Here is a 24,264-nt window from a genome sequence, read left to right on the forward strand (position 1 = left end):
TTTTTTTAATTAATAAGAATTTCAGAAGAGGAATTTCAACGGAAATCTGAATTTCATGTGAAATAAATGTATCTATCATTCTAATAATTGTGCATTATAGGCTACATGTTTTAATTTAATATGCAAATGCCCAGCACATATTTTCTCTAATATAGACCAATTAATAATCATTCTTTAAAATCTCAGAATTTTCAGCTCTTTTAGTTGCATGTGATTCATGCTCGAATGTGATTTTATATAATGTGAAACATGAAAAATCTGTCATTATTAAGTGATGAAAATGTTCCACAACTGTGATGGTTGCACAACTTTGTGAATATTAAAAACCATTTAAAATTGAACACTTTAAATAAGTGAATTGCATGATATTTGAATTATATCTCAATAAATCTTTTGAAAGTTCATAGATAAGTAAGGGAAAAGTATATGCACTATAATTTAGTAACTTATAAGAACTTTCTGATTTTCCTTGAATATGTGGTATTTCACATCATTAAATGGTAAAGAAATTATGCTTTGCTGGCATTTTCCAAGATTTCTGATCCTGATTTTGTTTCATCCAATTTTTTATCCGTTCTAAAATAAAATTAACTGCTCTAAAATTTTCAGGATACCAAAGAGTAATCTTGTTTCACAAAGAATAGAAATTTCCCAGTTAAATTCAGTTTAAGGAAATTATACATTTTCCACTAGATGGCAGTAGTGTGCAAATAGTATTGCTAGAATCTGTACTTTTCCTGACATCAATAAAATTATTACATTACCACATTGTTTTCATTCACTTTAATTGGTTTGAGTAAGATAATGAGAAGTGGAAAGAAAATAAGTTACTTCCTTAATGTGCTAAGCTCCAGGGTAAACAGAGCCCTCATTTTACAGATGCAGAATGAAATGCAAGGAGAAATTGTCACAATTTTGCACTAAAGCCAGAGTGAGAATTCAGAATCCCTAACTCTTAGCTGCCATTGTACAACTATACAATATTAAGAGTGGGGGAGTGGACACCACAATCAAAGGAAATAAGAAAATTAATCTTTATCATGCACTGTACACATATTTTCTCATTTGATCCCTAAACTATTTGATCTATATGTATTATCTCAAGTAGTCCTAACTATACAAACCCCATCTGTTAACTTCATAAGGGAAGGAGAGTGATCATTTTCTTCAACACTGTCTCATTGGGGTATAACACAGTGCCCAACACACAGTAGATGAGTAGATGGTCAAAACATTTTTTGCTTAATAGAATTGATGAATTAATTAAACTTGACAACTACACCATTTAGTAGGTAATACTATTTCTACTTTACAGTTGAGGAAACAAGTTGGAAACATGAAGTAATTTGTTCAAATTCACACAATTCAGTAGCAAAATCATTTAACACAATCTGATACTACTTTGCATGATATATTTTCATGTAATACTTCCACAATAGGAAAAAAAGCTCTCTCAGGGTAAGCATCATGTCCCTAAGTTTCCTTATTGCATGTCTAATTATTTGCACAAAGCCTGACTTATGGTTGGCGGGCAATAAGTGGTATTATTTATCTGTTTGCATTCATAGCAACCCAGGTCTTAGCACTCTAGACTTGAACATTTAAGAAGCTCTCTTCCTGGATCTTTTTTTTTTTTTTTTTGGTTTATTCCTTTCACTTCATTCCAATGATACTGCCTTATTTCTGGATTTCTGCTAGTTTTTTGCTGACCTCTCCTCAAGGCCCATTAACAAGAAGCCTTAGATGTCAGTACAGATTTTCCACTTTGATTGCACCTTAGGACTTTACCTAGTTCTGATCTCAAAACACCCACAGGTGCTCGTAGGAGTTGAGTAGATTAGCAGATGGCGTTGTTTCTGGTTTTGACTCTGTTATTTGTATTTCTGTTACCTTTTGCTATTCCTTGGGTTCCAATTCTTCATCTCAATTTTCTCAACAAATGAGCCTGAAGTTGGATGATCGGTCTTAAAGGTTCGTTTTCAGCAGACTAAACAGTTTTAACTCTGTTCCGTAGAAGTCTTCTAGTGAGCTTAAGACCAAGATAGCAAGTTTGGGGGAAGAGTTCGTGGGCTTTGTGGGTGGAGCAGAGCCAGTTTCGGGAAAGCCCGAGGACCAGGCATTGCTTGTTCTAACAACAGGGAACCTGGATCACACACCTAATATGCGCGCTCTGTCTTGGGATTGGATGCTCGGACCGCATATCAGGCTCCTCCAGGCCGTCAGGGGGAGCTGCAGGCCGCTCCCCGGAAGCCAGCGCCCTGCGCGGCTCGCCTGTGCCCGGGCGCCGGACTCTTCCGTCTTCCGGAAGCGGACGCTGGAGCGGCAACCGCTGGGAGTACGGCTGTGGCGGTGGCCGGCACGGGCCGGAGCGAGGTGGAGTAGAGTGGTTCGGGCCTGGCTCCCGCGCTGGGGTGGAGCACCATGGACGAAGCGGGCAGCTGTGCGAGCGGCGGGGTCTTCCGCCCGGGCGTCGACAGCCTGGACGAGCCGCCCAACAGCCGCATCTTCCTGGTGATCAGCAAGTACACGCCGGAGTCGGTGTTGAGGGAGCGCTTCTCGCCCTTCGGGGAGATCCAGGACATCTGGGTGGTGCGGGACAAACACACCAAGGAGTCCAAGGGCATCGCCTTCGTCAAGTTTGCCCGCAGCTCGCAGGCGTGCAGGGCCATGGAGGAGATGCACGGCCAGTGCCTCAGCCCCAACGACACCAAGCCCATCAAGGTGCGGGTGCCCGGGTCGGGGTGCCCCCGGGGCGGTGTCAGGGTCAGGTAGGGTTAATCGGTCCGCTCCCAACATTCCTGAGCGGGAGGAAGGGAGGACGGCGTTGGGGAGAAGATTTCCCAGGATCTCCTGCCCACTAGGCTGCGGTGGGATGCGGGGGTGGGGAATGCGGAGAGAACATCCTCCCCCGGGTGACCGGGCATCTCCGACGACTAGAGCTGCTGAGCTGCAGTGGCCGGGCCTGCCCCCCTTCCGCCGTTACTAATCCACCGCCCAGCTCTGGTCCTGGCCTGCTTTAAGGACTTCTCTGAGCCTCTTCTCTCAGACCTCCCGGCCTACCATGTCTAAAAACAGATAACTGCTTTTCCTCAGGTGGGTAGGGGTTTAACAACTTGATAAAAGTACATTACACTGTGGCCCTCTGGTGTTAGGCATTTTCCCAGTACCAAGCAAAAGTATGCACGTATATAACATTTAAGTGCAGGTGATAAAATCTGTTACTGTTACACATTTATCACATTTCTGTAATTTTTAAAAATTGTTTCATAAATCCTCTTTTGTGAAGGTGTGCGTGTCCTAGGTTGTTAATGTCACTTTTCTTTGAAAGCCGACCAAAGTAAACTGCCTTAAAAAGAGACAAATCATTGTGATCGTAGTGTAATTGTATTTTTATTAAATGCTTCTTTGAATACGCTTAATTCATTCTGGTGGTATTTATATTACGTTTCCACACTTACTTCTCTGTAAAATTAACATAGTGACACATGGCAGGAAGAGCTATTTTGAGGGTTATTTGACTTTATCCTATTAGCTACAGTGCCTGGCGCAAGGTAAGCCCTCAGTACATCTTTTTTGTTTGTCCTTAGTTGCCAATGTTCTATTTCTTACTTGCTCAATTCAGGACCCAGTCCTGAGAATCTCCCAGTTTAAATTGTACCTTTCACCTGTCCTGTGGTAATAGTTGCTGTATTTATAATTCTGTTGGAACTTTCCACATAATTCTCTTTTCTCTCAACTTCTTTTCATTTTTTTCCCATTTACTATAGAAAACTGAGAAGAATGTTATTAATAGGGACTTATTTAAAGGAGAGATTTGGAGATACTTCAGTCTCCAGAGGCCTTCCCTATACCTCCATCCCCCAAAAAGAGAGGAGCTTGAGAGTATCTCAGCAACACAGTAGATAGTGGACATTACCTCTCCTCCAGCCTCCTGAACCCTCTGAATGAGTCGGAAAAGATGATCAATGAAATTAATTGTAAGGCCACAACATATACAAGATCAGGGGTTAACGGGTTAGTAAATGTTTTAGGCTTTGTGAGCCATGTACAGCCTATGTCACATTCTTTTTGTTTTTTTTTTAACAATCCTTAAAAATGTAAAAGCAATTCTTAGATCATGGTCTTTAGAAAAACAGGAAGCTGTAACTTGCTGCCTCCTGCACTAGGCTGATAATATTCACCTCCTTCCAATGATGATCTTAACAGAGAGGGTTTTATACTTTGAGCATAATGTCACCACAGAGCTCTTCTGGGAAACTCCCCCAAAGGCCCCAAATTTGAAACCTTATATAACCCCCCCCACAAGAGAAGTAAAAGTCCTAACAGTAAAATGTATCTATCACACACACACCACCTTTTAGCCACAGAAAAATTATATTATTCGCAAAGATAATTAAAGTTTAAACTTTGTTTTTCACATATTTATCCAGTCAGGTTCAGCCAGACGGTTGTTGCACTACAGTGCCTAGCTAGACCATCTAAATTCATTCTTTAGCAGATTCAGTTTGGGCTGTCTTACACTGGGATGTAGGTTTTTTGCGGTTTTTTGTTTGTTTGTTTTTTTCTTTTCAGTTATTTCCAGTTAAATTAATTCAGTTTCAATTTTTCTCATGTATTTTGCTTTTGCAAAGTTCCAAAGCCCCTATAAGACAATTTCAGCAACAGGCCTGTAGCCAAAAAAGATTATCCAAGTAAGAATCATTCTGTGAATGACCAACTACGTGATCTTGAGGAAGAGGGTAAACCTAGAAAATAGAAGAGAAAAATCTTAGTTTTTAGTTTTGCAAGAATGTGTGTTATTTAGGGCCCATAGTCTGTGAACATAAAATCTCAGGAGAAATCATCCATTAGGTAGCTGATTTTTATACGTATGTTCTACTTAGATACCGTCTTTACCAGAAATTTGAAATGCTACAATCTTCTAAAACTTTGAAGTTTGTGATCTGATGGCACCTCCAATCACCAATCTTACTTGAGACTTTTTTTCCTGGTGTCTTCCCATATACTGAAACATTCCCTCTTTGTATTTCGCTATTGACTATGTTATTACTGATACATCCACTGGACTAACTTTCTCATGGGCCATTTCTGTTCTACTCACTAATTGTACTAACTCTACTACTAGTACTTAGTACTCACATATGACATATGGTGTAAGTATCGAAGGAGTAACTGGAATAAATGTTGAGTATGTCTCCATCTGTATCTTGTAAGTTAGGTTCTCCATCTCTGTCACAGCTGTTTTCCAAGCAAACATTATGACCCTTTGTTTCAATATTTTCTAAAATCCTTTGGCTTTCTAGGTTCTTTGTCCTTTTAGTTGCTGCCTCCTACTCTGGAAATCTGTAGGTTCAGGTTTTCTCATATTGAGTAATATACAGCCCCCCCTTTAAAGACAAGAGAAAAAAAAAATGAACTCAAGGGCCCTGTGTAGTGAGCAACATTAATTTTATTACATTTCTTCGAGTTATATAAAAAAATAAGAGTAGCATTAAAATTCTTAGGCTTATAGTTGTATAAATAAATCCACAATCACAGTTAAAGATTTTGGTATTCTGGGAATAATATGAAACCAAAACAATTTTATAAATTAATTAAAAGCAATACCACAAAGCAAATTAAATTCTAAGCAATAATCTAATGTCAGATATTTCAATAAAACTCAATTGCTAATAGAAAAATAGGGATTTTCTGCTGTGGCTCAGTGGGTTACGAACCCAGCTAGTAACTGAGGATGCAGGTTCAATTCCTGGTCTGCTCAGAGGGTTAAGGATCCAGTGTTGCTGCGAGCTGTGGTATAGGTCACAGTTGCTGCTTGGATCCCACATTGCTGTGGCTGTGGCGTAGTTTGCGAACTTCCTTATGCTGTAGGTGTGGCCCTAAAAAAGGAAAAAAAATAAAAAGCCTGAGTTCATTCTATACATTTTCTTGCTCACATAATTCAGATTGTCACTGAGATGATCCAGAATATGGTTACATTGCTTTTTTAAGGATTAATGTTAGAAAAAAAACAAAAATACAACCATCTAGACTTAAATTCAGCTTTATCAATATTAAACATAAATTGGTTAAACACTCCTATTAAAAAGTAAGGATTATCAGGATTTTTTTTAAAAAGACCATACTAAGTGCTGCTTGCAAGAGATACATTATGCATAAAGATACAGAGTGGTTAAAAGGATAGGAAAAGCTGGTGTGATATCAGACAAAATAGTCTTCAATGGGAAGAGTATTAACAGGGAAAGAATAATTTCCTAAGAATAAAAGTATCAGACCAAAAGTATAAGCCAGTCCCAAATGTATATGCAGCCAATAATGGAGCTTCAAAATACATGAAGCATTATTGATAGAACTAAAAGAAGAAAAACAAATTCATAGATTTTTCCACTCCTCTTAGAACAAGTAGACAAAATCAGTAAGGATATGTGACATTTTAATAACAATTTTTTTTTGGCTGCGCCCTTGGCATGTGGAAATTCCCAGGCCAGGGACTGAGCTGCACCACAGCGGTGACCCAAACCACTGCAGTGACAGCGCTGGATCCTTAACCCACTGTGTCACAAGAGAGCACCTAATAATGCTGTTAATCAGCTATACAATTGACATTTATTGAACACTACCCAGCAGTCACAGAGTACACATTCTCTTTCAGTGCACTATTACTCTTGGTTAAAAACAATGCAAATGGAAAAAAAGTATTTGGAAAAAATACAATGCAGAGATTAGTATTGTCTCACATAAAAAGTCATTACAATAAAGATTGCTTTAGAAAAAACTTTCGATAAGGTCCTATTACTTTGCATTTAACATAACATAAATCTCATACTAATTAAGGAATAGGAAAACAGTTGATTGATATTACTGCATTATTCTTTGGGTTCTGTTCCTTAGGTTTTCATTGCTCAGTCCAGATCATCTGGAAGTCACCGAGATGTTGAAGATGAAGAACTTACAAGAATATTTGTTATGATACCAAAGTCCTACACAGAAGAAGATCTACGGGAAAAATTTAAGGTGCTTATGTTTTTTAATCAGCTAGTGTCCATGATAATTTACAGTCTTTTGGGTTTTTTTTTTTTGGCCACACCTGCAACATGTGGGAGTTCCCAGGCCAGGGCTCAAACTCTTAACACAGCAGCAACCCAAGCCACTGTAGTGTCAACACAGTATCCTTAACTCACTGTGCCACAAGAGAACGCCTTTTTTTATTTTTATTTTTATAATTTACAATCTTAAATTTGTTATACATTTAATAAATCTTGTGTTGAGTTAGATCATTAGATTGGTGGAAAGAAATAACTTATTAAGGCATCTATTTCAATCTAGTTTTTAAACATTAAAACTAAAATAAGTTACTTTTTAAGAATATATAAAACCTAGACAATATTAATGGTAATTTCCCCCCATTTGATGAAAATATAGATTCAGGAAAATGAAGTATCAATAATAGTATGTAATAATAATAATAAGTAATAATATAATTTTAAGTAAAAATCATATACCTTGTAGGTGGTAGAGCCAAGATTTAACCCTCGCTCTTTGTCTTAAAAATTTCATAGCACCCTCTTATTACTCCTGTCTATTGTCTCTCATTTAACAGGGGTCTGGCAAGCCTAAGTATGCAAAATATATTATCTCACATTTATTACAAGCCTATAGAATGTTCATGTACATATTCACAGAAAGGCTTATCCTTTATGGTTTTTGTCCTAAAATTAGACCTCTGAAGGAGTTATATTTAAAGAACAAAAAAAACTACATACAGCTCTGAGCTATAGTTAGATTGCAGTCACTGAAATTTGATGACAATGTAAAATCTCTTTTTATTGCATTTGGAGTGGATAAGCAATGAGATCCTGCTCTATGGCATAGGGAACTATGTCTAGTCACTTATGGAACATGATGGAGGATGATGTGAGAAAAAGAATGTATATGTATGTATGACTGGGTCACTTTACTGTAGAGTAGAAATTGACAGAAGGCCATAAACCAACTATAATGGAAAAAGTAAAAATCATCAAAAAAAAAAGAAAAAAGTAAATAAAATAAAATCTCTTTTTAGCCATTGGCTTTATATGCGGTGATACACTTTCACAAAAATTATTAAAAAGCAGTTTTAAGTTGTTTGGGGTTGTAATTTTTTAATTCATTTTCTACTAATCTTCCAAGTACTATGAATCACATGGGCAGTAAGCAGGAAGGAAAGAAACAAGTAGTAAAAATAATTTTCAAATTCCTCTGTCCTGTCTCAATTGAGAATTGTATAAAATACTTCAAAAATAATAAGTACCAAAAATATATATTCCATATACCCCAATAGTAGGAAAGAGTTTTTACCTTATGTATTTATGAACTTCTATCTTTTTCTGAGTAAACACTGATGGCATTTTGATCTAAATGTATAGTAATTACACATTACTAATTTATTACATGAATATTTTATAAAATAAATAATAAACACTAAGGATTTATATCCCATATTACTTCCAGCATTAAAAATAAACATTTGGAGGTCTCTTGACACACAGCAAAGTAAGGATCCAGCATTGTCACTGCAGTGGCTCCAGTCACTGCTGTGGCTCTAGTTCAGTCCCTGGCCTAAGAACTTCCACATGCCATGAGCACAAGAAAAAAAAAAAAAGGTAAACATTCACCACATAGAGTATTAACTTTGTGAGTAAAACAATGTGTTTCATTTCAAAGATATGCTTTGAGAGGTACTCCTTCAAAAGAAAACACAGTCATTTATGTTCCTGTGAGAAGGCAGATGAATAACAATAGCTAATACTTACTGTGTGGTATGTACCAGTCCCTGTATATACACTTTAGGTGTCTTTGTTCTTTTAACCCTTAAAACAACCCTATGAGGTGGTACAGCTGTTAGCCGCATTTAACAGAAGAGGACATAAGATGCAGAGAGGATAAGTCAACTGCCCAGTTTAATAAGAGGCTGAACCAAGATTTGAATAAAGAAGGTTCAGTTCCAGAGCCTCTGCTCTTAACTACCACTAGGCAAGATTTTGGAGCTTTCCAGACCATGTGCAAATTCTTACTCGCCCTTCATGATTTTGATAAGTTATTTGCTTTCTCTAAGGCCCAGTTTCCTTATCTGTGAAATAAGCAGTATAATATATGTACATCTTTGAAGAACTGTGAGAACAATAAGGTGATATATGTAAAGCAAATGCTCAGTAAATCAAAAGTAGCGTTTTGGTTATGTTATTATTTGATTTTATCATTATTATGGTTATTTTTCTAGTGCCTCATTTAGTTTGTGACATTTTTATTGCATTATTAAAAATAGCTGTAAATGCTGATCTCTTTTTTGGCAAGCAAAAAGAACAAGTAAACAAATTTTAACCTAGTTCTGAATCTGTTCAGTTATTAATTTTGACTTCTCTAAGATTATTTCTTTTAACTCTCATAGGTGTATGGAGATATCGAGTACTGCAGCATTATTAAGAATAAAGTAACTGGAGAAAGTAAAGGCTTAGGCTACGTTCGATACTTAAAACCATCACAAGCTGCCCAAGCAATAGAAAACTGTGATCGAAGTAAGGATGTGTTCATTTATCACTGTTATAGACATTTGAAAAAAATTCTAATTATTCTAATAATCTAATACTGGTTTGTGCTTGTATCCCTACCTGCTAACTTAATCTTAGCAATAAAATTTAAAATACATATAGTCGTAGGATGAAAATTATTTGGGGGCCATGATTAAGCTTCCATTGGTTATTATTTCTACAGGTTTTGGGGGTTAATGAAATTATTTTAGAATTTTAAGTATTAAAAAAATTGACCAACCCTTTCAGGTTGGATTGGGTTTTTTAAATGTATTCTTTATATTTTTAAAAAATTCAAGTATTTTGTAATATTTGTTCATGTTTGACCTAAACTCTAAATAGAATTGTGTACTAATAGACATATAAATAATAGGGATAGGGTTTAAGATTTACTAGCTTTGAGAAGAAAACATACATCAGGTTAATTTCAAGCTCAAGTGACATTAATCAGACCTTCTGCTGTTGCTGTTATACATTCTGAAGAATAAGATTTTTTTTTTTTCTTTTTAGGGCTGCACCTGCAGCATATGGAGGTTCCCAGGCTAGGGGTTGAATTGGAGCTGCAGCTGCCAGCCTATGCCATAGCCATAGCCACAGCCACAGCCACGTGGGATCTGAGCTGCATCTGCAAACCACGCCACAGCTCATGGACAATGCCAGATCCTTAACCCACTGAGCAAAGCCAGGGATTGAACCTGCATCTTCATGGATCCTAGTTGGGTTTGTTAACCACTGAGCCATGAAGGGAACTCCTGAGTAAGAATTTTAAAGAGGCCAAGGAAAATATTCTTTGTCATACTTCTAGTTATATTGACCTTTAGAAATGAGATGTAGAATAATTCAACTAGTGGGTTTCAGGATAGTATAAAAATTTATAAATGCGGAAATAATTATTGTTAATCAGTAGAACTGTTAGATAACCCTAAGAGACATAACAAAATTTTCTCTCAGATCCTTCTAAATTTTTCGATTAGCCAGCATTAATTGAATACCTATGGTATACTCATGAATATAAGTAGAGAGATACAAATGGCATATATAGCAACCCTGGCATTTAAGGAATAAACAATTATGTTGGATAGTCATGATCTAATAATCAAAAAGTAGTTAAAGGGTAATAGAAGGGTTTTTTAAAAGCTTTTTGGTTTTTGCTTTGTTTTGTTTGTTTTGGTTGGGCCCACAGCATGTGGAAGTTCCTGAGCCAGGGATCAAATCCATGCCACAGCAGTAACCCAAGCTGCTGCAGTGACTACACCATATCCTTAACCCACTGCATTACAGGGGAACTTCTAAAGCTCTTTGAACTCCTAAAGCTCTGTCATGCCAGGTACCTAGTACTGTTATTAGTAATACTCAGTATAGTACTTGGGTCCTCAATTAAGGTTTATTGAGCTCTCTAGCAAAGATACTGCCATTTACAGAAGACTCAATAAAACTGACAAATGAAAAAATGTTCAAAAATGTGTGAGATAGGTGAGTTCATGCTGTGGCTCAGTGGGTTAAGAATCCAACTGCAGCAACTTGGTTTGCTGAGGAAGTGAGGGTTCCATCCCTGGCCAGCAGTGGGTTAGAGGATCTAGCATTGCCACAGCTGCTATGTAAGTGGGCAGCTGAGGCTCAGATTCATGCCCTGGCCCAGGAATGTCCATATGCCACAGGTGTAGCCATTAAAAAAAATTAAATTAAAAAAAAGTGTGAGATGGCCTATCAGTGGTGAAAAAAAAGTGCACTGAATGAAATGGGAATACATTAGGAGGTAGGGTTTGCATCTGGCATAGAGTAGGCAGGACAAGATAAGAGCAGTGAAGACACACAGAGCTAGAAATAAGGATCTTTGCTTAATAGAGTGAAGGCAACAATCTGAGTAAAGCTTGGTATTCCTGTTTGAAAATTATAAGACAAAGTAAACTAGGTACTTTGAAACCATATATGGGAGATCATAAAGAGTTCAAGCTTAGTCCATGTTAGAATTTCCCTTGTATATTGTTTTATAAGGAGAAAAATAACAAAAACTGCTTTAGGACAGTTAATCTAACCACTGTATCAAGGATGCATTTCCAAAGAAAGAATTAAAAGAACGTGGTTTTATCCTTTTTGGAGCTACTGAATAATATAAAAGCTATGAACCTTCTCCTTTGAAATACGCCCATGTGCACATATGTATAAGCTTCTTTTTTTTTTTTTTGTCTTTTTGCCTTTTCTAGGGCTGCTTCCCGCGGCATTTGGAGGTTCCCAGGCTAGGGGTCTAATCAGAGCTGTAGCCACCAGCCCGCGCCAGAGCCACAGCAATGCAGGATCCGAGCCACATCTGTGGGCTACACAGCTCACAGCAATGCCAGATCCTTAACCCACTGAGCAAGGCCAGGGATCAAACCCAAAACCTCATGGTTCCTAGTCAGATTCGTTAACCACTGCGCCACAATGGGAACTCCTGTATAAGCCTTTTCTTTAAAGTTAGAGGATTCGTGGAACCCCTTCCCACCTTTTTGACGTTCATTCTTGGACCCCCAGTTAAAACTCATGATCCAGAATCAAAGAGATCAGTTGAAGGGTTGTTGTAATTAACTGAGAGAATCTAGTTTTAAAATAGAGGCAGAGAAGTTGGAGTGAAAGATAAATTTTCTAAGTATATTTCAAAGGAAGACTCTTTGGTGACAGGTTGGTTCTGAAGAAGCACTGTTGGATTTTGATGTTGAGAATGGATGATGACATCAATTGTAGAAGGGGGAGATTGAAAAGGGTAGCATAGACTTGCTGATCTTTGCTGCACTGAACCTGTGATTTGGGATTCTTACTGTTTCTCTTTACATCTTCCAAGAAGCAAGGGAAAGGTAGGTCTGGTAGAGATGGCTGTTTGTGTGGATTTTGTTTTATATAATCATAAAATTAAGTCAAGCACTAGCAATCAAGTATATTTGTAGATATCTTAAATTTGCTATAAAATTTGAAATTTATGGATTTTCTTTTTCAGGTTTTAGGGCAATCTTGGCTGAACCTAAAAATAAAGTATCTGAATCCTCAGAACAAGATTATTATAGTAATATGAGGCAGGAGACTGTGGGACATGAACCTAGAATAAATATGTTTTCATTTGGTAAGTGGGCTATCTTTATTTTAATGGTATAAGTAGTATATGCAAGCTGATTTGGAGTTGGGTTTTTTTTTAATATTTTTCTGTTCTGCTGGTAGAAGAATATCACATAGTGAATAAAATAATTTATAGGGTTTTTTTTAAGAATTTGGTCATGACAACTAATGTCCTTATTATTTAACACTTACTTTGTTTAATTTATTTCTAATTATAGTTTTTTATGGTTCTGTATTATCTAAGTGTTACACTATGTCACTGCCATTTGAGATGGAGGGTGGAGAGCTTTTGTTTCTATGCAGATGAGTCCTAAAATTTATCCCTAAATTACTGCTGCTTTAAAAATAGGGCTAGAGAAAGAAGAGAAATGACAAAAGTAGAAGCTAGAAAAAGTAGAAGTTAGAGTGATGAAAGTAAGACCTGTAAATGTTATTTGGCATAAGCTTCCTTTTAGGTGAAACACTTGCCATACTTAACAGCTTTGCATTATAAACGTATTCCTGTGAAAGTAGACTACACATTTCTGCTTATATTTCCATACTGAGGCAGGGGAATGGGGAGATTTGTGTGTTTTCTTGTCATAGTGTCTTCAGATAGTGCGGATGACAAGAGCATACTACAAAATACGGTGCCTTTGTGCAATGCAGAAGACTTAAATGACAGTTCATTTTATTTTCCAGTACCTAATTTTTTTTTTTTTTTTAGGGCTGCACCCGTGGCATATGGAGGTTCCCAGGCTAGGTGTCAAATTGGAGCTATAGCTGCCAGCCTATGCCACAGCCACAGCAACGTGGGATCCAAGCCACCTCTGTGACCTACACCACGGCTCACAGCAATGCTGGATCCTTAACCCACTGAGCAAGGCCAGGGACTGAACCTGTGTCCTAATGGATGCTAGTCAGATTTGTTTCTGCTGAGCCACGACAGGAACTCCATAGTACCTAAAATATTGAATGAATCTCTGAATATATAGAAATTTAAAGATTTGCTTCTTTGTATATTGCTGGAGAACAACAATCTGAATTTTCAAGTTTTGACAAGAATGACAACAGAGGCCAGGAAGCCATCTCCAAACGCCTATCAGTTGTATCAAGAGTTCCTTTTACTGAAGAGCAGCTTTTCAGCATTTTTGACATAGTACCAGGATTGGAATACTGTGAAGTTCAACGAGATCCTTACTCTAATTATGGTAAAATGATGTTTTTATTATTTTTAAATGTATTTTGTTAAAAAGGCTTTTCTGGGAGTTCCCTTTGTGGCGCAGTGGTTAACGAATCCGACTAGGAACCATGAGGTTGTGGGTTCGATCCCTGCCCTTGCTCAGTGGGTTAACGATCCGGCGTTGCCGTGAGCTGTGGTGTAGGTCGCAGACGCGGCTTGGATCCCGCGTTGCTGTGGCTCTGATGTAGACCGGTGGCTACAGCTCTGATTAGACCCCTAACCTGGGAACCTCCATATGCCACGGGAGCGGCCCAAGAAATGGCAAAAAGACAAAAAAAAAAAGGCTTTTCTTCGGTGGCACTTGTTATGTCAGGTACTGTTTGTGTAATAGTTTTATATTTCCTTTTTCTCTATTTTAAACTTTCAAATATGATAACTCAGTAAACAAATCTCTGGAAATATGTTTCCTTTATACAAAGTCATTTATTTTTTAAAACTATGTTAACTCCCACAGAATAGTGCATTCTGTTTGTTTCCAGTTGTACAACAGAAAAACATCAGAACAGGTCTCTTCTGTACTCTTGATTAATGCTAGGCAAAATTATAAAACCCTTAAAGTTTTCTCCTCCCAAGTCTTTTTTTCTTAAACTTTATATTTCAAAATGAAACTCCTTCTCTTCATTTCAAGCATCCTAATTGTCTTCTCTCCCCACTGTTTCTTTTCTTTTTTTTTTTTTTTTTTCAGCGCTGTACCCACAGCATATGGAAGTTCCCAGGCTAGGGGTCAAATCAGAGCTGCAGCCACTGACCTGCACCACAGCTCACAGCAATGCCAGATCCTTTAACCCACTGAGCAAGGCCAGGGGTTGAACCTGCATCCTTATGAATACTAGTTGGGTCTCTTACTACTGAGCCACCACAGGAACTCCTCTTCTCCCCATTCTTAATAGAAGTATATCAGCCATTTGAACTTAACTAATTAATTGACTAAACCTGTTATCTAATGCTAGCTTAATCCATCTCAGTATTCTTATAAGGCTTTTGGGTTTTTTTAAGGATTTTTTAAAATGCATCCTTGTGGCATAACAGGAGAAGGTTGGCAGTCTATTTTGCAGCCAACTTCTGTGCAAATCCCAGCAGTGACACATGGCTCTAAGACCTTAGCAAACTGCTTATTCTATCTAGTCTCTCTTTCCTCATCTGTAAAATGTGATTATTAGTGCCTTCTCTGTATGAGTTAGAAAAGAATTAAAATAATATATGTAAAAACATCTGATACAAGTTCTGGCACATAATAGGCACTCAGTAAATCAAAGAGTTTGTTGGTTTGGTTTAAAGAACTGGAGATACAGGAGTGGTATAGAGAAATCATATTTGGTATCTCTTCCAGTACTATAGATATACTTGATTTAGGCTTTTTAGGGTATCTTCTTATGGCTGTTGAGGGAAAATAGATAAGTGAGTCAGATTATATGGGCTCACTGGCCTAGGGTGCCCCCATTCTTCATATAGACACCTCCCATACCCAGTATTCCCCTACTGATCTTCTAGCAGGATTGTCCATTTGACCTATTCTCTATAGTCTCCAACTTTAACCTAGTCTTATGCTATCATTCTTTGTTCTGACTCTAAGGCATACATTGGGGGGGGGCATATTTGTCATTATATTTGCATGTAATTCTATTTGTTCTATATTTTCTTTCCTCTTTATCTCATACCTTGAAGTATATTTATTCCTTTATCTTCTCTGTTGTTTCTCTGGTTGGATGTGTCTGATAAATATGTGTATCATTGGAACAACACCTTTTTGCTAGTTTTGTAGATTTATTTGCTTTTTATTTTAATTCCATTAAACTGTTGAGATGCTTATGTTTAGAGAGGAGTATTAAATTATAATTGGAACCTTGTTTTTCCAAAAGTGAGTTATATTATAAATATATCATGAAAACCCTTTGGTTGTGTTACAAGCTCCTGGGCTCACTGTATTAAGAGGTTTAGTATAAAATTATCTCCTTCCTTTAGCATCACCTTGAATTGAAATCTGCCACCTTAGCTAAAAGGTTTTCAAAGGAATATGAAACATAGGAGTTCTGATCCAAAATTCTGTTCTCTCTCTTGGTTTTCATACATGTATCACATTTCCTCTCTCTACCACTGCAGCTAGCCAAGATGACTATATATTCTTTTCATGTATCACCTGTCATTTCATTTCTACTCAGTATAATAGGGAAAATTTCAGAATTTCAGAGTATATTTTAAAGAATAAAATTTTAAGAAAAACTGGTTACTTTTTAGTGTATCTCTGTCATATAAGAAAAGTCAATATCTTAAAATTAAATTCATTGTACAGAATTTAGCTAATGATACTATTTTTTTTTTAAATATTTTGCTTAGGGAGTTCCCGTTGTGGCACAGCAGAGACAAATCCAACTAGGAACCATGAGGTTGCAGGTTCAATCCCTGGCCTTGCTCAGTAGATCAAGGATCCGGCATTGCTGTGAGCTGTGGTGTAGGTCGTGGCTACAGCTCAGATCTGGTGTGGTTGTGGCTGTGGCATAGGCCAGCAGCTGCAGCTCCGATTCAACCCCTAGCTTGGGAACCTCCATATGTGGCGGGTGCGGCCCTCAAAAGACCAAAAAATAAATAAATAAATAAAATATCTTGCTCATATTTTAACCCAAATCTGGTTTATATTTTGCTTCACAGGAACACAGCTGTAGAACGTATGTATAAGAGAACTTTGTTTTCTTATACATTTGACTGTATATTTACTAATTGCATGATACTGGTGTTTTTCTATGTTGTTTCCTTTTTGTAGTAACACAAACTTTAGGGCCTCAATCTGTTTTCTTTTTAATTCCCATATATTCTGCTTTGTTTTAGGTCATGGAGTGGTTCAGTATTTTAATGTGGCATCCGCTATTTATGCAAAATACAAGTTACATGGATTTCAGTACCCTCCTGGGAATAGGATAGGTGTCTCCTTCATTGATGATGGAAGTAATGCAACAGAGTAAGTACCAGTCGAGAAGCTGGTCCAAAGCCAGAGTTGGGTATACATGATATAATTCAGAGAATAAAAAGAGAAAACAATTGACCTCTCAGGTGAGGAAGTTACAAAAAAGCAAGTTACTGTTAAGAGACTGGATATTTCTAGTTCTCTGTAAATTACCAGTCCTTATCTTCAGTCTCCTTAGAAAAATGGCAACGCAGATGGTAGCTGCACAGCTTGCATCAATGGTGTGGAATAACCCAAGTCAGCAGCAACTTCTGGTAAGTAGGTAAAAATTTAACTTCACAGTAGATCGCTAGGGTATAAAATAAATGTGACCTTTGTTTATTACCTGTCTAAAAAGTAAAAGACCATCTAGTTGCCATGATCCACATCTCTTTAGCTCTTTATTTAAAATCCCTAAAGTGAAGTTTTTCTTTACCTAATTCTTCAACAGCAATTTGGAGGAAGTTCTGGATCACAGCTGCCTCAAATTCAGACAGATATTGTACTTCCATCATGCAAAAAAAAAGCCCCTCCTGAAACTCCTGTGAAAGAAAGGCTTTTTATCGTGTTTAATCCTCATCCTTTACCTTTAGATGTACTAGAGGATATATTCTGGTAAGATTTCAATTCCACAGAGTTACATTTCAAAATAATAAAATTTATTTAAGCCAGTCATTTAAGCACTCTAGCAATACTGAAACCTCCTATATCCAATATTTATATCACCTTTTAAAATATATAGTTAACTTCTCTTCTTTGTTATTTATAAGTCTTAACCTTCCACACAGAATTTCCTCTTATTTTGTTTTGAAGACATGAAACAAGTAGTATTGTTTTGAAAAGCTGCCTTCACAGAATGAGCAAATCATTTCTTGATTGAAGATACATCTATATAGACTTGTCCTCTAGAATTCTTTCCACATATCTTTTCCTTTGTAGTTGTGATTCAGCTGAACAGTGTTTATTAAGTGTCTTCTATTTTGTCAGCACTCTTTTGGATCCTTAAGGGTAATATAATTACATTGAGTAAGCAATTACTTGATTTTAGGGGAGAGTATATAATATATAATAAGCGTAAAAGTCGGGAAAGTCTCTTATTTGATAACTTATTTAACCTTAAGTTTTTCTTTTTGTGGTCTTTTTCTTATTTGCCTTACAACAGTGTTAGTGAATTTAAAAGATAGATGGAGTTCCCTGGTGGCTCAGCAGGTTAAGGATCCAGCACTGTTATTGTTGTATTGTGGCTTAGGAAGTTCCACATGCCATGGACTCAGCTCAAAAACAGAACAAAACAAAACAAAAGATAGACAGCTTGTTAAAGAGCTTCATAAAATATCAGAGATGTCATTCAAGTATTTTGATTTTTATTTAATTGATTTATTTTGTTTCTCGAATCTCTCCTCTCTACCAGTCACTGTGCTAAGTGTCAGAGACATCTTGTAAACAAAACATGTAAACAAGACATGGGAAATCCCACTGTGGCACAGTGGGTTAAGAATCCAACTGCAAAAGCTCGGGTTGGATCCCTCACCCAACACAGTGGGTTCAAGGATCCAGCCTTATCACAGCTGCATCTTGAATTCATTTCCTAGCCCAGGAACTTCCGTATGCCAAGGGTGGGGCCATTTAAAGAAGAAGAGGGAAAGAAAAAAGACATAATGGATCTTGTCCTCTTAGAAGATAAACAAATGAATAGGAAATTACAACTTAGTAGGTTGGTGTTGTGAAAAGGAATATTCAGGCTATGAAATACATAGCAGAGACATCCACTGTAGAGACTCAGAGAAGACTTCTTAAAAGAACCAAGGTATAGCAGAGACCTGGAGGATAAAAATAATTGAGCCAGGGAAAAAAGCTCAACATGGGGGGGAGTTATTCCTGCTGGAGAGAATGTGAAAGGATGTCAGTGTCATTAGAATATGATGTTTGAGAGACTGTGCGGGGAAGATGAAGCTGGAGGGGACAGGGACCTAGTTAAGATAGGCCCACAGGCTATGTTAGGGAGTTTGTCCTTTCCCTGGAGGCATGAAGAGCTGCTGAGGGACTTTTAGGGGAAGAAATGATCAGATTTGTGTTTTAGAAAGATCACTCGGAAGACAGGCTAGAGAATAGATTGGAGCGGGATAAGCCCAACAGGGCAGAGAAACAAGTGAAGAAGGTATTAGAGTAATCCAAGAAAAAGATAATGATGGTCCAAACAAGGAAAGAGACCTGAATGAGAATGAAGAGAAAACGACTGATAGAGGAAATTTTTTAAGAAGAAACACTGACATGAACTGGAGATTGGATGAATGGAAAGGAGTGAAAAAGGTGTCCAGAATGGACCCCAGCTTTTAGACCTGAGCATCTGTACTTAGCAATTTCAGTTGATCTCTTTTTGCTTTGTTGCAGTCGTTTTGGTAACCTGATTGAAGTTTACCTTGTGTCAGGAAAAAATGTGGGCTATGCCAAGTATGCAGATAGAATAAGTGCTAATGATGCCATTACTACTCTACATGGAAAGATCCTGAATGGAGTCAGACTTAAAGTTATGCTGGCAGATTCCCCAAGAGAAGAATCTAACAAACGACAAAGAACTTACTGATTCTTGAGGTAAGCTCTTTTTAATCTAAATTCTAGGGAGTTCCCGTCGTGGCGCAGTGGTTAACGAATCCGACTAGGAACCATGAGGTTGCGGGTTCGGTCCCTGCCCTTGCTCAGTGGGTTAACGATCCGGCGTTGCCGTGAGCTGTGGTGTAGGTTGTAGACGCGGCTCGGATTCTGCGTTGCTGTGGCTCTGGTGTAGGCCAGTGGCTACAGCTCCGATTCGACCCCTAGCCTGGGAACCTCCATATGCCACAGGAGCGGCCCTAGAAATAGCAACAACAACAACAAAAGACAAAAAAAAAAGACAATAAATAAATAAATAAATAAATAAATAAATAAATAAATAAAATAAATTCTAAAACACTTTGGTTAAATCATATAAGGAAAAGAATATGTATAGAGTTTCTTTTTAAGGATTTAGAAGTTGTTAAAAGAACTGTGGCTTAAAAGTTTGCTGATAAATCAGCAGGTCAGGGGTTACTTTTATAATATATTTTTTAAACCTGAACTTTTTAAACTTAAAAAAATGTTTTTGGTGTTGATTGGGAGGATGTCTTTGCCTTCCCATAAAATAAAATCAATTTCAGTTTAGAAGATTAATAAGATTTGTGTGTATGTGAATGTCTTAGACACAAATTAGATTTTTCAGTATATGGTTAAATGAACTTTAAAATTGGAATACTTCTAAAGATTTTTAACTTGAAGAGTTAATGTCTTATGAATGAGGTAATTTATGGCAATCTTTATAAAGAATGTTTTGACGTTCACTAATGAAGGAGCTAAAAAGCAATATCAAATACATTTGACCCTTGAACAACACAAGTTTGAACATATGTGTGCATACTACAGTGCTCCATTTGAGGTTGGTTGAGTGTGAGGTTAGTTGTATCTGTGGATGCAGAACCATGGATAAGGAGAACCTGCACATGTGGAGGGCCCAGGATAAACAATATGTGAGTTTTCAACTGTGTAGAGAGTCGCCACCTTTCACCTCTATGTTGTTCAAGGGTCGGTTATAATGCATCTTGTTGGACCTTTTGAATCTAAATGTTGATGTTTTTCTGGGTATATATTTGTGAATTTGTGTATTAAAACTACACATTGAGAAAATACTCTCATGTGCATATACATATTTTTAAAAATTATCTTGACAGTTTACCAAAAACTCATCAGTTATAAACAATACTACATACAGCCATGTAAATTCCTTTGTCTTTTAGTTTTAAGAAATAAAGGGAGTTTCCTTTGTGGCTCATCAGTTAATGAACCCGACTAGGATCCATGAGGATGCGAGTTTGACCCCTGGCCTTGCTCAGGGGGTTAAGGATCTGGTGTTGCCCTGAGCTGAGGTGTAGGTCGCAGATGCAGCTTGGATTCCATGTTGCTATGGCTGTGGTGTAGGCTGACAGCTGTAGTTCTGATTCGACCCCTCGCCTGGAAACTTCCATGTGCTGTGAGTGAGGCCCTAAAAAAGAAAAAAGAGACAAAGAAATCAAACCTAAATTTCTTTTCCTAGGACATTTAGTTCACATCCCCACAGTTTGGGAAGACATTTAAAATTAAAAACACTTAAAGCTCTGGAAATGAATTCTTTGTGTACTTCCCTCTTCCTGCACACACACAGCTGCTTCCCAAGTCCACTGCTGGTCAAATAGCAGTTGGCAAGCACTTTAGATCCGGTTTGAAGTTACTGGCTTGAAAACAGTTTTCCCCCTCCCAGGTTTTCTTTCTGACCAAACTAGCAGGTATCATAATGAATTATCTGAAGCCTTACTGCTGATGAACATTGCTCTGATAGAGCAAGTCAAGTGATTACATCCTCATTCCAGAAGGCAGTTGTCACTAGGAAGCACCCATTGGGCCCATTATGAATAATCTCAATTTAGAAATGTTTTTAGATGTTTTATTTAATTACAAAACCCACTCCCATTACTCCATGCAATATAGAATTATTGCATTTGCCAGTGAAAAAGAATTAGCAAGTCTTCCTTATAAAGCAGTTTTTTGTGTTTATGAATAAAATGTTAACTGAATTTGAATTCTCTTTAGACAAGCTGTCTTCTAATATAGCATGCTAATTATGTATATAATAAAAATGTTTATTTGTATCTATGAATATTTCAAAAATATAAGCAACAATTCTTACTCTTTTTCAGAGAATCTTTATCCTTAAAAAAGGAAATAATACTGACTTCTTATTATGGAGAAAATATATTAATTACTCCTGCAGTTGAACCTTTTTAAAATAATTATTTATTTAGTATGGAGAATGTTTGACTTAAAATCAGAAGATCCGGGTTGGGATTCCAGCTTTGACACTTTACTGGCTATGATTGGGCAGATCTCTTTACCTTTCCAAGGCTTTTTTCATAGGCTTATTGAGATAAAATGAGTCAGCAAAATTCCTTATAAAATTTTTTTTGTCTTTTTTTTTGTCTTTTTTTAGGGCCTCACTCGCAGCCTATGGAGGTTCCCAGGCTAGGGGTCTCATCAGAGCTGTAGCTACTGGCCTATGCCAGAGCAACAGCGACATAGGATCCAAGCTGCGTCTGTGACCTACATCACAGTTCACAGCAATGCTGGATCCTTAACCCGCTGAGCGGGGCCAGGGATCGAACCCACAACCTCATCGTTCCTAGTTGGATTCGTTTCTGCTGCGCCAAGACAGGAACTCCTATAAAATAAAATTTGTAAATGTTTTGTACGTGTGAGCTAAAACTCTTGCTTTGGTGACTTCTGTGAAACCTTTATGTCATCTCATCCAAACAATTAGAAACTAAGTTCAGTGATACAGAACTACATAGGCCAGCAGGTGTGTATGAATGAAGCTTTATGGTACCCTTTTTCCCCCATAGAAATGCTTATAGAAGTGATAATGCATTTAGCCAATTCCCTATGTTAGGGAAAGTGGCATATTCTTCAGCATGACTAGTCATGAAATATAAATCTATCCTTTTCCCCTTTATTGAACTGTAACATATATTCAGGGCAGAGATAAAGTAGGGTTAGATTAGTTGAAAATGGCAGGACAGGAGTTCCCCCTGTGGGTTAGCAGGTTAAGAACCTGACATAGTATCAATGAGGCTATGGATTAGATCCCTGGCCTCACTCAATGGGTTAAGGATCCAGGGTTGCTGCAAGCTGCAGGGTAGGCTGCAGATGTGGCTCAGATCCCGCATTACTGTGGCTGTGGCTGTGGCATAGGCAGGCATCTACAGCTCCAATTTGACCCCTAGCCCCAGGAACTTCCATATGCTGAACAAGTGGCCATAAAAAGAAGAAAACGGTAGGACATAATGAACTATATTGGTTTTGAATGTCTTCTAGTTGCAGCACGGCTTTTTTATTTATTTTTGGTTCAAATCCCCAATTACAATGGACTTCATAATGAGATTCTCCTCTCTTGTTGCTACATTAAACATATTATCTTATTTTAACATTCACTAAAATATGAAAGACTTTACTGAGTTTTACATGATTTGTAGCCATTGAAGATTTGGGAGGACATGGGGGGCACTTTTTCATTTGTTTCTTTAATTTCAAGAGAACACAAACACTGCTGGTGAAAGCTGGTTCTTTTTGTCTCTGAGCAGTAAGCCTAGGATTAACTGAGCCATGCCTAGGAAGTAAGAGAAGACACTGGCCTAAGAATATCACTTTGAAAGTAGTTGAGTTCTATTTTGAGATGGAGCTGATGTGCAAAATAGGTTTCTCCTTCTATTTGAAGAAAATAGAAATTTGGTATTTTAGAGCTTCTTGATGTGTGTGTATGGCTTTTTTATAGGTCTGTTTCCTTTTTTTTAATCATATAAAGCAGTCTGTATAAATCTCACCATTCTTATTTCCTGTGTTTTGCATCTTGACACATTGTTTTGACAAAAATCCCTATGAATTTTATCTTTGTTCTTCAATTATGGTTGAACAATTACGTTTGAGTTTAATTGAGTTTAACCACCCAGAAGCACAGAATATTTCAACATTCATCCATGCACTAGTTGAACTCATAGTTAAGAAGACAAATACAGGAGTTCCCGTCGTTGCTCAATGGTTAGCAAATCCGACTAGGAACCATGAGGTTGCAGGTTCGATTGCTGGCCTTGCTCAGTGGGTTAAGGATCCGGCATTGCTGTGAGCTGTGGTGTAGGTCGCAGCCGCTGCTCGGATCCCACATTGCTGTGGCTCTGGCATAGGCCAGTGGCTACAGCTCCAATTCAACCCCTAGCCTGGGAACCTCCATATGCCACAGGAGCGGACCTAGAAAAGGCAAAAAGACAAAAAAAAAAAAATGACGACAAATATAGACACCCACTCATCTGCATGTGTGTAGGGATAAAACCCAAAACTATAATCCTCACACACCTGATTTTTGTATTAATTCACAGCATTTCCCCTCCAGAAATTCAGTACCTCTTTGCATCATCCTTCTGAGTAAGTTTGATTTTGCTTATTTGGCGGCATCTATGATTAAGTAAGTAGATAACACTGAGTATATTGAAATAAAGGAACAATTTCTGACGTTTTAGGAGTACTATATACAACAGCTGTTTCCTTTCAGGTGATGATTTTCATACTTGTGTTGTGTTCTTTCTACAGAACAAAGACTAAATAATGACATAATCTTCAGCTGACTGACTGAAAATGTGACTGGACGCACTCCTTTGGACAGTTGACGGCTTTTTTTTTTTTCTTTTTTTTCTTTTCATATACCTGATAGTCTCTGCACAACATTGTTTTATCTGGGGAGCAGGGATTGTTGACATGTGTTTTTAAACCACACGTTAATGCTAAAACTAATATAGTAGTTGTTTCCTAGAGCAATATGTTGTTATGTGTGGCAGAAATAAAGTTTTCTTTGCTTAACTAAA

General features: G+C 37.5%; 1 protein-coding gene across 4 annotated transcripts; it reads left to right on the plus strand.

Annotated features, from left to right (window-relative positions):
* Positions 1-2,291: 2,291 nt before the first annotated feature.
* RBM45 (RNA binding motif protein 45) lies at positions 2,292-24,264 on the plus strand. 4 transcript variants are annotated; one of them, XR_007134032.1, is made up of 11 exons: positions 2,292-2,721; positions 6,892-7,014; positions 9,428-9,554; positions 12,538-12,660; positions 13,664-13,843; positions 16,699-16,828; positions 17,004-17,088; positions 17,265-17,428; positions 19,205-19,405; positions 23,782-23,827; positions 23,993-24,264. XR_007134032.1 is itself a non-coding variant. In XM_047772961.1 (10 exons), the coding sequence occupies exons 1-9, from the start codon at positions 2,422-2,424 to the stop codon at positions 19,395-19,397; spliced, it is 1,425 nt and encodes a 474-aa protein (XP_047628917.1). In that variant the 5' UTR covers positions 2,292-2,421; the 3' UTR covers positions 19,398-19,405; positions 23,993-24,264. The 4 variants fall into 4 exon arrangements, 3 of the variants coding, with proteins under 3 accessions (XP_047628917.1, XP_047628918.1, XP_047628919.1); XM_047772961.1 differs by lacking the exon at positions 23,782-23,827; XM_047772962.1 differs by lacking the exons at positions 13,664-13,843; positions 23,782-23,827.

Source organism: Phacochoerus africanus, chromosome 3 (assembly GCF_016906955.1).
Source record: "Phacochoerus africanus isolate WHEZ1 chromosome 3, ROS_Pafr_v1, whole genome shotgun sequence".
In the NCBI taxonomy this organism is placed as follows: domain Eukaryota; kingdom Metazoa; phylum Chordata; class Mammalia; order Artiodactyla; family Suidae; genus Phacochoerus; species Phacochoerus africanus.

Bases quoted from the DNA above. Each gene is read 5' to 3' on its own strand.
- RBM45 (XM_047772961.1), top strand. From the start codon at position 2,422: ATGGACGAAGCGGGCAGCTGTGCGAGCGGCGGGGTCTTCCGCCCGGGC. The intron at 9,555-12,537 runs GTAAGGATGTGT...TTTCTTTTTCAG, and splicing joins AATAGAAAACTGTGATCGAA to GTTTTAGGGCAATCTTGGCT. The intron at 13,844-16,698 runs GTAAAATGATGT...GCTTTGTTTTAG, and splicing joins AGATCCTTACTCTAATTATG to GTCATGGAGTGGTTCAGTAT.